Below are 14,558 nucleotides of genomic sequence, written 5' to 3'. Positions count from 1 at the left end.
TGGAGGAGTGTGATTGTTGGGCAACCGGCAGAGACCGCCCCAGTGGGAGTCTCCCACGCTCCCGGGCCCTCCGCGGTCAGCACCGCTCTTCACCCAGGTCCCCTAGGCCTCCGGGAACTGTGGGGCTGCTGCTGCTTTCCTGGCTTCCTTACCCTACGCAGTCCGCACAAGTGTTTCCATATATTTTTTTAGAGACAGACAGGGACAGACAGAAAGGGGGATAGATGAGAAGTATCAACGCATAGTTGCAACACCTTAGTTGTTCATTGATTGCTTTCTAATATGGGCCTTGAGGAGGTGGGGGTAGGGGTGGGGGGAAAGGCGGCTCTCCAGCGAGCCAGTTACTCCTTGCTCACGCAGGTGACTTGGGGTTTTGAACCTTGGTCCTCAGGGTCCTAGGCTGACCTCTATCCACTGTGCCACGGTCTGGTCAGGCTGCTATGGTTTTGTTTTTTTTTAATTTTTATTTTATTTTATTATTTTACAGAGACAGAGAGAGAGTCAGAGTGAGTGGTAGACAGGGGCAGACAGACCGGAATGGAGAGATGAGAAGCATCAATCATTAGTTTTTCCTTGCGCATTGCGACACCTTAGTTGTTCATTGATTGCTTTCTCATATGTGCCTTGACCATGGGCCTTCAGCAGACCGAGTAACCGCTTGCTTGAGCCAGCGACCTTGGGTCCAAGCTGGTGAGCTTTGCTCAAACCAGATGAGCCCACGCTCAAGCTGGCGACCTTGGGGTCTTGAACCTGGTTCTTCCGCATCCCACTCCGACGCTCTATCCACTGCGCCACCGCCTGGTCAGGCTGTGTGATTTTTTTTTTTTAATTTTATTATTTTTTTGGTAAGAGTGAGGACTACAGTGCTAAATAGAAGAAAAGCCTCTTCTCTCAGGTTAAGACTCTAGCAGGAAAGATGGAAGATTTAACAAGCAGCTTTAATAATATGCAAGCACAAATAAGGCCCTCAGTCATAGTTTGCCTGATAGTACCAAAAGTATGTTTGTTCTTATACATCTATTTATGTGGCTCTAACTTCATAATCATAAAATTAGGAGGCTAGAAAATTCTTTAAGATGCAATACTGGTAAATACATGGGTCTGGAAGGCAGAATCTTGTATCCATTCTTTTAACAACAATATCGCTTGCTGAGTGAATCTCTGGGCCACAGGTTTTTCCTCTGAAAACTGAATATACTGTAGAATAATGGAGGTAAATGGAGTTTATATCAGTGTTAGACACTACTATTATGATATAAAACATAATTACTGTTATATATTAAAAATTTAGACTTCTAGAGTGGTATATGGAATATATATACATAGTAAATTTATTGAATTACTAGAAAAAATCTAATGCTAATGTAACTTACAATGAGAGTTTAAAAAAAAATGTTTAGACTTGACCCAGGTTTTCCTGTTATAAAGTACCGCAGCCCAGATTCTGAAAGGCACTGTACCTCATTTCATCGAGTTCACATAGAGACACCCAGTCCAGATGAATTTTGAAGAGTTTTATTAGAGGAGGAGATTTATTAATATGCCTGCTGCATATAGCTGACACGAGGAACCTGCAAGCCCAAACCATGCAGTCCCAAAAATAGTTCAGGGGCTGCTTACGGGTAGGGGGAGAGCATGACATCTTGGTATGAGCTGGCAACATTTGTTTAGGGGATACACAGAAACATTAAGACTCAAGGTAACACAATCAAAGATGTTTACAAATCTTTCAGGGTTCTTCTTCCCTCACTAGCCTAGAGGTATTTTACCCTCAAGATTCCAGGAAGGGGGAGGAGCTACAATCAATGCAAGGTGGTATGTAAATGATTCCTCCTATTGAAAGAGAAGAAGTTTCTAGGTTAACCTTTATTTTAGATTTAAAACTGAATGACCCATTGTTCTTATAAGCCAGAAACTTCTACATTCTTCTCCCTCCCCTCCCCAAAGGAGGGACGGGACAGGAAAGCCTGACCTTTCCTCCCAGAATATTAATATCAATTTTCAGCTTTTGGTACCTTACAACATTCCTTTCTTAAAATTGTAAAAATAGTGACAGGGTCTTGACAAAAATGGTTTTAAGGAAAGTTCTTTCATGTCTGTCCATATTGTAAGCTACCCTTTGTTGGATCTGACTGGATTTTAACAGAGCAACTCTTTATGGAGCCAGTATACAAACATACTCAAGGCAGCCACATAGATTTATTTTTGGAAACTGCCAGCAATATTTGAAGTCTACACAATATCCACACTCATGCCTTTGATACTCTAGATTGGCACTGTACCTTGGAACCTGAAAATAGATAGTTCTGATTGATAGGAAGAGATTTTTTTTTTCTCTTTTAAATCCCCTATTTCCTAATTGCCTGTTAACTTGCTGTCCAGCTGTATTTCATCATTGCAGGCTCTGTAATCTGGCTATGTTTCCGTTATTCCTTTTCATGACTAGTGGGAGGGAATGTGTTATCATTTGCCTTAGTTTGCAAGCTGCTCTGAATTCCAATGGATTTCAGTGGAATTTTCATTAAAATGTTTATTGTTTGTTCTGCATTAAAAACATTTCCTGCCTGACCAGGTAGTGGCGCGGTGGATAGAGCTTCGGACTGGGATGCGAAGGACCCAGGTTCAAGACCCCAAGTAAGCCAGCTTGAGCGTGGGCTCATCTAGTTTGAGCAAAGCTCACCAGCTTGAACCCAAGGTCGCTGACTCGAGCAAGGGGTTACTCGGTCTGCTGAAGGCCAGCAGTCAAGGCACATATGAGAAAGCAGTCAATGAACAACTAAGGTGCTGCAATGAAGAATTGATGTTTCTCATCTCTCTCTGTTCCTGTCTGTCTGTCCCTCTCTCTGTCTCTGTCACACACACACACAAAATTTCCTAACAGTATATAAAACATTTCATACAAATTTTAGAAATTTAGAAAATATAGTACAAAAAGTTTAAGAATCTGTAATGCTGCCACATGGAGTGTGAGGAGCCACTGAGCCATTTCACCCGCAGGTGTTGTAAAGTAGTACCAAAGGCTACAGAATTAATATTAATATTTTAGGAGGCTTGGAGAACATTTTATTAATTTGGGTTAAGGTGTGCAGAGAAATTGTGAGAATAGTCTCTGCACTGTGTGATTGGCATAACCAGGATGGCCCTTGGCATTGTATTGTAAATGCAAAGGGGAGGAAAACATGGATTCCCAGACATTCCACCATGCCTGTGGGGAAAAGGGTGAATGGCTAGCCAGGTACAGGGAGAGAAAAGCCAAAATAAACCTTTTCTTATAGCAATGAGCCATTCGCGGGCATTTGTCCCCACACGAAACTACCTCTCCTATGTAAATGCATGTGTGACTGGACAGAGATGGCAGATAAACACTAGATAATATAAGAATGCCTTTAATATGTAAAGAGACATCTTTCTACCATTGTGTTGGCTTGTAAATTTTGTTTTCTCCAAAATGATGTATGGCTTGCAAATTGAACGTGGTCCTATTATGTTAAAGGACATATGACTATAACCAATAGCGGTAAGGGGCTCCTAATTGCAATTTTTGCTTCTGTACTTCCCACTTATAAAACTATAAAAACTAAGTAGAACAAAGGGCCGGCATGCTCTCCGTCAGATTTCTGTGGGAGTTCCTGCTGCTTGGCCAAGCTAGACAATAAAGCTTTGATGTGTAAATGACGGACCTTGTTCCTGTCTTTCATGTTTTGGGTCCCTCCGAATTTGGCTTAACAGAGTGCATCATTTTTAACATGTTGGTATGTGTGTGTTCATGAATATTTATATAGATTATATAATACTGAATATTTTTATGCACCTTCAGGTTAGCTCATACTAAATGTTTTCTTTTTCACTTACCATTGTTCTCATCATTTTGCAATGTTATGATTTCTTTATAAACATAATTTTGAGTGTCTACTTAATATTCCAGTTATAGCATAATAATTTTACATAATTGTTTTTACGTTGTTTGGATTTTTGGTCATCAATTGCTGCAAAATACATCTTTGTGCCCAAAGCTTTCTCCATACAGGATTATTTAGAGGCTGGGTCTGTGTGCTCCAAACAGTGTGATGTTCTCTTTTTTTTATTATTCTTATTTTTTTGTATTTTTTCTGAAGTTGGACGGGAAGGCAGTCAGACAGACTCCCGCATGTGCCCAACTGGGATCCACCTGGCATGCCCACCAGGGGGTGATGCTCTGCCCATCTAGGGGTTGCTCTGTTGCAACCAGAGCCACTCTAGCTCCTGAGGCAGAGGCCATGGAGCCATCCCCAGCGCCCGGGCCAACTTTGCTCCAATGGAGCCTTGGCTGCAGGAGGGGAAGAGAGAGACAGAGAGGAAGGAGAGGGGGAGGGGTGGAGAAGCAGATTGGCGCTTCTCCTGTGTGCCCTGGCTGGGAATTGAACCCGGGACTCCTGCACGCCAGGCCGATGCTGTACCACTGAGCCAACTGGCCAGGGCAATATTCTCTTTTTTTTTGAAGTGAGAAGTGGAGAGGCAGAGAGACAGACTCCTGCATGCGCCCGACCAGGATCCACCTGGCATGCCCACTAGAGGGCGATGCTCTGCCCATCTGGGCCATTTCTCCATTGCAACTGTAGCCTTCTAGCACCTGAGGCAGAGGCCATGGAGCCATCCTCAGTGCCCAGGCCAACTTTGTCCCAATGGAGTCTTGACTGTGGGAGGGGAAGAGATAGAGAGAAAGTAGAGGGGGGAGGGTTAAGAAGCAGATGGACGCTTCTCCTATGTGCCCTGGCAGGGAATCAAACCCAGGACTTCCACACACTGGGCCGATGCTCTACCACTGAGCCAGCTGGCCAGGGCCAAACTGTGATATTCTGAGCAACTCATTCAGTCACTTATTTATTCAGAAAAATATTTAATATTTAGTGCTCATAATTGCAGAATGTTTAGGAATCTTACTTAAGAGAGCAAGCCAGACAAGTAAAGGGGCAATATTAATACAGTGTAGGAAGGTTCATCTTAGAGGTATGTATTGTATGAAATGGCAGCACCTACTTAGGGAAGAGGGAGGAGGAAAAAGCTTCTTGAAGGGAATGTGTGGGCTCACTCTGAAGGAGAGCTTGTAGTCATCCCAGGGAAGAACAGGGGGGCATCTTGGACAGTTGGGACAGCACATGCAAAGGCTTATCATCACTGCAAGTAGTCGATTAGAATGAAAGATGGATTGACCAGATAGTGGCACAGTGGATAAAGTGTCAGCCTGGAACACTGAGGATCCAGGTTCGAAACCCCAACGTTGCTGGTTTGAGCGAAGGCTCATCCGGCTTGAGCACAGGATCACCAGCTTGAGTGCGGGGTTGCTGTCTTGAGCGTGGGATCATAGACATGACTCATGATCGCTGGCTTGAGCCTAAAGGTCACTGGCTTGGCTGGAACCTCCCTAGTCAAGGCACATATGAGAATGCAATTAACGAACAATAAGGTGCCGCAACTATGAGTTGATGATTTTCATCTCTTGCTCTCCCTGTCTATCCCTCTCTTTCTCTTCCTCGTTTTAAAAAAAGTATGAAAGATATATGTGGAGAGGGGCAAGAGGACAAAAGTAGTAGGCAGTATTTGGATAGCGAAGGGTCTTGTGTACCAATATGAAGAGTTAGACTTTTACCAGTGACAATAGGAAGATTTTTTTTTCCTTTCCCTCCTCCCCGCAACACCCTTCCCCTTTTCCTCCAGGATTTGCTTTTCTGCTCTCTATAATGTTGTGTTATGTGTGTATAATTTCACCAATCTCTTTCCCTTTTCTGATCCCTTCCTATCATCCCCTTTCCTTATGCCCGCTTTTCCTCTGGACCCTTTGATTCTGCCTCTGTCTACAATAGGAAGCTTTTAATGAATGATTATTTATCATCCCCTTTGCTTGTTTTAGAAAAACTTATCCAAATTTGTCAGTAACAACATAATTTTCCTACATACCTATATGAAAAAGGGTATAATAATGTACACCTTTAAAAAGAAATATTGAATGAGGAAAAGGTTGTATTGTGGGCTGAGAATGGCCTTTGGAGTCAGATGAAAGTTTTATTAACTACAGGTATAGGAAAGGAAGTTATCAGATAAGATGGGGTGATGAGTCAGAGAAGAGAGAAAAGGAGTTCACCAGCATTTTACTTAAGTGGTCACTCTTCCATGATTAACTGAAAGTGGATGTATAGCCTCTCCTGGGCTATTAAAAGCACACCTGGGCCCATTAAGAGTAGTGAAGGAATCCATAGCCCATAATTCCAGCCCTTGGTTAAGTGAGTCCCTGATTTAAATGATGGAAAGGTTTATCTGCACACCTCTTGGCTCCAGCCATAGCTGATGTGTGGTCCTAGCCTTGTTCTACACTGTCCTTAAACCCCAAGAGCATATTCCAAATTCCTGTCATTATTTCCTGCCCACTCTACAGGTTACAGAGGGTCTGGGCAAGGTTGATGACTTCCACAAAGCAAGCTGGCATATTCCTAGGATTTCAGGCCACACCAAAGGGTTTCCAGAGATTTCATATATTTATTTTCTTACCAGATTAATCCACTTGTTCTTTGGGGTAAGTGAAGTATGTATCCTAGAAAGGCCATAGAGTAAATATAGAGAGAAAAACCTGCCTCCATAAATAGCCTTAGAACTTTCTTTCCTTGTTAAACATCCAGACTTTCATTTTAGTTGGGTTTTTTTTCTTTCATATTATGCTCTAGATCTAATTTTTTAGTCCTTTGACTCCTCAACTTTTAAATTTTAGATTTATTTCCATATGTTGATTATATTTTCTCACCTTTAGGATAACATGATACAAATTATATAATTCAGCTGAATCCAAACTTAGAATCCAAAATTTCTAAAGTGGATATTTTTGTATATTAGTGTGTAAGGCTTGTGAGGAAGGAGAAAGTCTTTTACCCATAAAATTTCTTGCTCCATAGTTTCTTTTTTTTTTTTTAATAGAGGCAGAGATTGACAGGGACAGACAGACAGGAATGGAGAGAGATGAGAAGCATCAATCATTAGTTTCTCTTTGCGCATTACGACTTCTTAGTTGTTCATTGAGATTGCTTTCTCATATGTGCCTTGACCGTGGGCCTTCAGCAGACCGAGTAACCCATTGCTGGAGCCAGCAACCTTGGGTCCAAGCCGGTGAGCTTTTTGCTCAAACCAGATGAGCCCGCGCTCAAGCTGGCACCTTGGGGTCTCGAACCTGGGTCCTTCTGCATCCCAGTCTGACGCTCTATCTACTGCGCCACCGCCTGGTCAGGCTCTCCATGGTTTCTTAACTATGGGTTTTCATCATGTATCTGGTGAGTGAGGTGTTTAGGTTTTGAAGGTTCTAAGCCAGCTAATAAAGTCATGAAATCAACCACAGTGTCAATGTTGTGCTTCTGGGTGGTCGTGTCTTTCAGCACACATAAGACACTCAACCAGCTAAAAGAGATGAGCTCAGAGATGTTAGCTCGGAGGAAAAGAAGGATCACGTTGAGGTCATTGATGGGGCACCCCAACATCTTTTTGCTGAGGAGGTCAAACGCTGGAAGCATCTCATAGATGGATAGGAGTCGTTTGTCCCACTGACATAGCCGTGTAAGATTGTAGATTATCACTGGAACCAGTAGAGTATATATTGCTACAGTGGAGAGACTAACAATCTGGAAAACAGACAGGGAGGTCAATCTGCATGTGATGAGATCAGGGATGTGGGTCTCATCACTTATCAGCCCTGTCTTGACAGAACAACTGAATTCCTTTTGGAAGAAGACATCCAGGTGGAAGTGGCCAAGGTATAGATAGGTGGCTGAGGTGAAGAGGAGCAAGAGGGAGTTCCTCAGGAGATAGGTAGCCACTAATGAATGTGAGCGCTGCTTACATGCCAGATACCGCTCTAGTAAGGGGAATTCAAAGTATCGTTCTTTTCGAGCCCTGTGCAGGGGGAGAAAGGAGGCAAGGTTAGAAGGGAACATTTAGAACCATATGGGAAAGTAACAGAATCTGTGTATCCAACATGGCATCCTAAACTCATGAAAATCTGCCTTCTCTGAGCTTAATCACCCCTCACCCCAAAAGGAGGTAAGTATATCCTAATTCTCCAGGTAATGAGTGCAATGCAGTAAACCTAGGGAATTATCAATGAATAATAAATGATCACACTGGATTTCTGTTCAGCAAGGCAGATAAACATCTCAGCAGAAGAAGTAGGATGCGTAGGAAGCAGTAAGGCAGATTAAGTTAGCACCGGACTGGGAGTTGAAACATATTTTAGTTCTTGGTCTGTATACTCTGTATGTTTTTAGGCCAATTCATTTATTTTATTATTATTTTTTAAAATTTATTATTGTGAGAGAGAGAGAAAGCATCAACCCAGTTGTACCACCTGGATGTACACTCACTGATTGCCTCTCACATGTGCCCCTGCGCTGGGATAATGCTCCGTCTACTGAGCCACCTGGTCAGGGCCCAATTCATGTATTCAGGTGCATGTACATGTAAGCCAGTCTCTCTTCTGAAGAAGCTTACATTCTGGCTTGTGGTGAAGGGACAGTTAAAATATGCAAACTTAAAATAAAAATAGCATTTAATTTGTTGTTAAAATGATGAATACAAACCATGGTAATTGTAAATTAGAAGAGAGAGGATAACAATGTGACCTGGAGTGGTCAGAAACCTTTATAGAGAATATTGTCTTAGAGATGGCCTTCAAAGGTATATAGGGTTCAGAAAGACTGTGTGTGCACAAATATGAGACAGAATATGGTTTCAAATCTTAGCTCAACTATCCTCTTGGTGGGGCCCACCCTGGCTAGTCTATTTAAAACATTCCACAACCTTCCAGCTTTCCTGACCACCCCCACCCTTATCCTGCTTTACTTATTTTTCTTCATACCATTTACTTTCTCCCATATAATTTACTTACATGTTATGATTATTCGTTGTCTATTTTCCCTCTGGTAAATATGGGTGGTACAACTTTGTCTCCTCCCCACCACTGCCCCCAACAGACACACAGACATCACTGAAGCACCCAAAACAGTTTGTGGTACTCATAAATGATGGATGACTTATTTAGGAAAAAAGAAGGAGACTGCCTGGGTAGAATGGAAATTTACTGTCACTTGGGAGGAGTATAGATATTTTTCTGTATGCATGAGGTGAGCTATTGGAAGTTTTTGAGCAGAGGAGTGGTATTGAAAGTAGTATTTTAGAGAGATTAACCCCTTTGTGACTGTACATCTGTAAACCAGAGGCAGAGTCTCCTCTCCCTGTACAAAAATGATAGAGGCCCTGGCTGGTTGGCTCAGTGGTAGAGCGTTGGCCTGGCGTGCAGGAGTCCTGGGTTCGATTCTCGGCCAGGGCACACAGGAGAAGCACCCATCTGCTTCTCCACCCCTCCCCCTCTCCTTCCTCTCTGTCTCTCTCTTTCCCTCCTGCAGCTGAGGCTCCATTGGAGCAAAGTTTGCCCAGGCGCTGAGGATGGCTCTGTGACCTCTGCCTCAGGCGCTAGAACGGCTCTGATTGCGGAAGAGCGAGGCCCCAGATGGGAAGAGCATCGCCCCCTGGTGGGTGTGCTGGGTGGATCCTGGTCGGGCGCATGCGGGAGTCTGTCTGACTGCCTCCCCATTTCCAACTTAAGAAAAATACAAAACAAAAAAAAATGATAGAAAGGTCATGAGAGAATGTTAACCACTTTGCACTCTTGAGAAGGATGGAAGGATAGTTTAAGCATTACTCTGCATGGATATCACTTTAATGCTTGATGGATTCCTTCAAAAAGGAGTGAAAGAGACAACTCACTTTTCCAGCTCATCCCAGAAAACATGGGGGTCTGAGCTCTTGTGCCGGATCTTCATCATGTGCTGCACCAGGCGGATGGAGCGGTTATAGGATTTGTCCAGTTCGCTGATGATGAACAGCAGATCTGAGCTGAGGGCCGGCACAGCTGCATACTGCCACAGCAGAACTGGCAGATACATGACCATGGCCAGGGCCAGGAGGGAGTAGGGGAGGGCCTGTAGGGTGAGAATAAGCTGAGGAGGGGGGTCCAGGGTGTTGGGACCTAGTGGAGAGAGCTCTGAATTGGGGGACTTCTGCCTGAGAAGGGGAATGAGCTATCACAGGCCTAGCACCTAAGGCTCTGTTGACCTGGCTGAATATAGTGAGACCCAGGAGAGAAGGGCTGGTGGCTCTCTGTGCTCCCCAGCTTGGCTTTTCTGATCTGGGGTCTGTGTAGGATCCCAGGAAGGAGAGAGGCAGAGGCAGAAAGAGGGAGAGTTGTGGGGAGAGAGAAAGGAAGGAAGGGGGTAAGGGGGTGGATAGGACAGAGGAGTGGGTGGGTAGAGAGAGTGGGAGGGCTCCCATTTCCCATGCATGTTAGCCTGAGTAGCTAACCAGAAATCATGGCCAACAGTGGTCATGGCATCCCAGGGGAGAATGTCTTTATTTTCAGTTTTTCACATTTCTTTGTTCCAGATTCTTTCTCATCACCACACATCTAGAGTCCATAGCTTTTATGGTCCAGCCAGGAGCCCCAACATTGCTGACTTTCACTTAGATCCTCTAGAGGAGAAGTCAAATCTCATTTCCTCTTCTTCCCCCTCTCATGTGCTACCTGAGGTAAGGGACTTTTCCTTATGTTCCTTATTATACTTACCACACCTAACCAGGCTGGGACCACTATTCTGCCCACAATAAAAACTACCTGTAAAGGCATTTAAAGCTATATTTGTGCTCTATGCTTAACATGCATTGCTTCATTTGATCTTCACAGGGTACTATCAGGTAGGTACTACTATTATCTGTTTTACAGGCAAAGAAACCGAAGCATGAAAATATTAAGTAACCTATACAAGGTTTTTGTTTGTTTGTTTTTTGTTTTTTAGGTTTTTTTTTTGTTGTTGTTGTTGTTTTAACAGAGACAGAGAGAGAGTCAGAGAGAAGGATAGATAGGGACAGACAGACAGGAACAGAAAGAGATGAGAAGCACCAATCATCAGTTTTTCATGGCGACACCTTAGTTGTTCATTGATTGCTTTCTCATATGTGCCTTGACCGTGGGCCTTCAGCAGACCCAGGAACGCCTTGCTCTAGCCAGTGACCTTGGTTCCAAGCTGGTGAGCTTTGCTCAAACCAAATGAGCCCGCGCTCAAGCTGGCAACCTCGGGGTCTCAAACCTAGGTCCTTCCGCATCCTAGTCCGACACTCTATCCACTGTGCCACCGCCTGGTCAGGCTGTACAAGGTTTTACATCTAGTAGATGAGTGAGCGGGACTTGGAACTTGGCAGTCTGTTTGGAGCTTATTAACTGCTTGACTTCAGCTTCTCTGGACTAGGGGTGATTTGTATTTTAGAGGAGAGTAAAAAAAAAGAGGGAGGACACATTTGGTTACATCTAAAAGGAGGAGAAAGGTGTATGTGTGTGTCCCTGAACTAAACAAGAGAAACACGTTGGGAAAGGTATATTAGACTATAAGAAAAAACTAGAGCCCTTTTATGCCTATTTAAAAAAATGACATTTCTTTAAAACAAACTCTTCACCCCTAGAGATTTTGACTCTTTTCTGACATGAATTCCCTCTGTACTATCTTGAAGTTGTTGCCTTCCAGATCCTGCTTGAGTGACAGAGACCTTATGAACTCTGCATTAAGTCTCTGGTATTGTCTGAGTCCTAGAACTGCGGTGTTTTGAGGCCATATAAATTGTCGTAACTACAAAATGTTTATGAGTGACTTCTGATTAAATATTGTGAATTGGACATGTATATGACTTTTGCTCCCTCACAAAGCCACATTGGAACAACAATAAAGGGATAAAAATAGACTGTCCTATAAGGACAAATAAAACAGGAGAGGAGACAAGAGTAACAAACTATTGAAAACAAAAGCAGTTGAGTGACAAAAGATGCCAGCCTGTGGGTGGGTGAGGAGTTGAACACAATAGAGCAAGCACGGTGTTTTGCACCCCAGAACCAGAGACTCAGGAATTAGAGATGCCATGTACATCTGAAAGTGGAGGTACAGGTGGAGTTGGAAACAGGAATATTGAAAACCCAGCCCTGCAGATTCTGTAACATGATGGACTCAGTGACTACTCTGTTCTTCCCCTGGCAGAAGGCTGTGGTGTACTCCTCAGAAACATTAAACCAGAGAGATTCTGCACTTGGGTCCATTGAGGGCAGGGACACCATACTGAGAATAGGGAGGAAGTTAAATGAATACTGAGACCTGCATCTGAGTGGACATCAGCTCCACCCTGCCTCCTCTACACAAATTAAGGATCAATCATTCCCTTGAGAAAACTGACCAGCTAAGCATAAGGATTGCAGAGGCGTATATTTGAAGTTTTCCCAGTGAAGTGGCCCAAGGGATTGCCTTAAGCTGAAGACTGCTAGTCATCAAGCTTCATCAATCAGCACAAAATTTCCAATCAGATAAAAGTGGGAAACCAAAGATTACCAGACATTTGAAGAGCGCCTGAAATGTGAAAATCAATGACCAACACATGAAAGGAGAGGAATGGCGAAGAGGCAAGAGAGAATGTAATGATGCAATCCAGTCCCACCCCACTCAGCCACACAACTGTCCTGATTGAGTTCCAGCCCACTTACCTTGTGAGGCCAGAGTGATTTCGTCTTGGACTGGCCAGGCTCATCCTGTTCATGGTGAACCAATGAGTCCCAACAGGAGCTGTCCACATAAGCAGCCTGTCGGACGCTGAAGTTACTGGGAGAGAAGCAGCTGATGGGAGACCCTGGAGCAGAAATACAGCCTTGAGAAAGCCCTGATCTGGAGTGAGGAATGGGAATCCAGGGGACATTCAGCTGCAGGCTTTCTAGGAGGCACCTCTAATTTTTGTACCATGCCCCAGTTTCTGGGTTTGGTAAGCCCATGTCACTGTAGGACAGACATAACAGGACAGCCCTTTATTCTTTGACTCAGGCCTGCCCATACACTGACTTGCCTTTGATGTCTGCCAGTTTTGTTTTGTTTGTTTGTTTTGTCTCTGAACGCCCCCTGGACTCCCAGACAGGCAGGCAGCAGAGGGTCAAAGGGTGGGAGATAGGGGTGTGGATGGGGACATTGGGGGCGCTTCCTGCACTCTTGCAGTTTGACACCAGGCTTGCAGTTTCATAGTGATGTCTCCTTTCTGGGCGAGCTGACACCTCTTGGGTTCCAAAATTTAGAGGATTCATTGCCTGGACCTCTGCATTCAAATCAAGAAGAAAGGTGGACGACTGGTGCTAGAAGGAAAGTGAGCTTAGAAGGAGATCTCTCGTTTTTGGTTTTCCCAACATTCTCTAGAAAGAGTCAGAAGTGGGAACCAGTACTCCCCATCTGAGGGTAAATGAAGAAGCAGTGGGAGGTTGACACACTTCCTTGGGAAATGTAGTGAGTCAGAAAGACAGAAATCCCAATTATTGGGAAGTCCATCTCTTCTTTCATAGAGGTGGCAGATTTTCTGAGTTAAGCTATCACCTATAACACTACATACATGTGTTTGTTAATGTTTGTGTGTGTGTAGAGAGGAAATGGATTTATTAACCTATGACATGCCAAGGGCTGTCAGACAGTTAACATATGTTCTTAAGTCAGTAACCCTGGAGATGGGGAGTAAGGAGAAGGCTGTAAGAAGATAAGAGACTCATCAAAAACATGGATGACCAAGACCTTTACAAGTCCTAGGTCCCAAAAAGATGATAGGGTCCCCAATCTCCCTCATCCATATAAAAATTTTAAAAGTTTAATTATTGCAGTGGCATGAAGTACATGAATACTGAAATTTAAACTAAATATATTTTATTGCAATTTTTTAGAAATAACTTTCCAAAAATGTTGGTGCCTCTGCTTTGCTGGTCCTCTAAACTCATGCATAGTCAGTCTTTTGGGTAATGCCCAGGCTAGTTATAACACCTAGACAGTGTGGGAGCTGCCTAACTTCAGAACCCATTAAAGAGTTGAAACAAAGTAGAGGCCCCTAGGCACTGGGTCTTGGAAGCCACTTACCGGAGGAGAACTCCTGGGCAAACGCCAGGGACATCAACAGCAAGGGGAAGCCCACAGCTGTGAACTTGACCATGCGATCCAGGGGCAGTTCCAGTCGCAGTCCTTTGAGGTGGGGGCCCCTGCGGTCAGGCAGCAGGGCATCTGACAGCATGTATTCTGCAGCAGTGTGTGCGAGTGACATGCTCCTGAGCTTTGGGGTGCAGATGTGGCAGGAGGGGTCCCAGGATAGTAGAGTGAGGAGATGGTGGCTTCAAGCAGCTGGCTTTGAACAGATAGTGCCTGCAACCATAGCCTCGCGGACATCTATGCCAGGAACAGGCGCTGGCTTTCTAAATAACTGGCCAGGCCCTGAACCAAACACCTGGTAATTAGAGGGAGGCATAGCTTACTTGGTCCTCACTAGAGGAGGGTGGGGTATCAACTGGGACTGGTGCCAGGCTGCTCTCTGGATTGTCCTTGAATAGATGGAGGTCCGTGGCTTTACGCTGCCCTCTTATTAATAAAGTATTTTTGGTGGGTGGTGGAGAGAAGGCAGGCTATGGAGCCATGCCCCCCATGTAATTGGTGTGGAGTTTG

General features: G+C 44.2%; 1 protein-coding gene across 1 annotated transcript; it reads right to left on the bottom strand.

Annotated features, from left to right (window-relative positions):
* Positions 1-7,198: 7,198 nt before the first annotated feature.
* PANX3 (pannexin 3) lies at positions 7,199-14,163 on the bottom strand. The gene is made up of 4 exons (XM_066259596.1): positions 13,983-14,163; positions 12,587-12,729; positions 9,778-9,992; positions 7,199-7,908 (listed from the first exon to the last, which is right to left on the bottom strand). The coding sequence occupies exons 1-4, from the start codon at positions 14,161-14,163 to the stop codon at positions 7,269-7,271; spliced, it is 1,179 nt and encodes a 392-aa protein (XP_066115693.1). The 3' UTR covers positions 7,199-7,268.
* Positions 14,164-14,558: the final 395 nt, after the last annotated feature.

Source organism: Saccopteryx bilineata, chromosome 2 (assembly GCF_036850765.1).
Source record: "Saccopteryx bilineata isolate mSacBil1 chromosome 2, mSacBil1_pri_phased_curated, whole genome shotgun sequence".
Taxonomy (NCBI): Eukaryota; Metazoa; Chordata; class Mammalia; order Chiroptera; family Emballonuridae; genus Saccopteryx; species Saccopteryx bilineata.
This window is presented reverse-complemented; position numbering and strand designations above follow the sequence as displayed.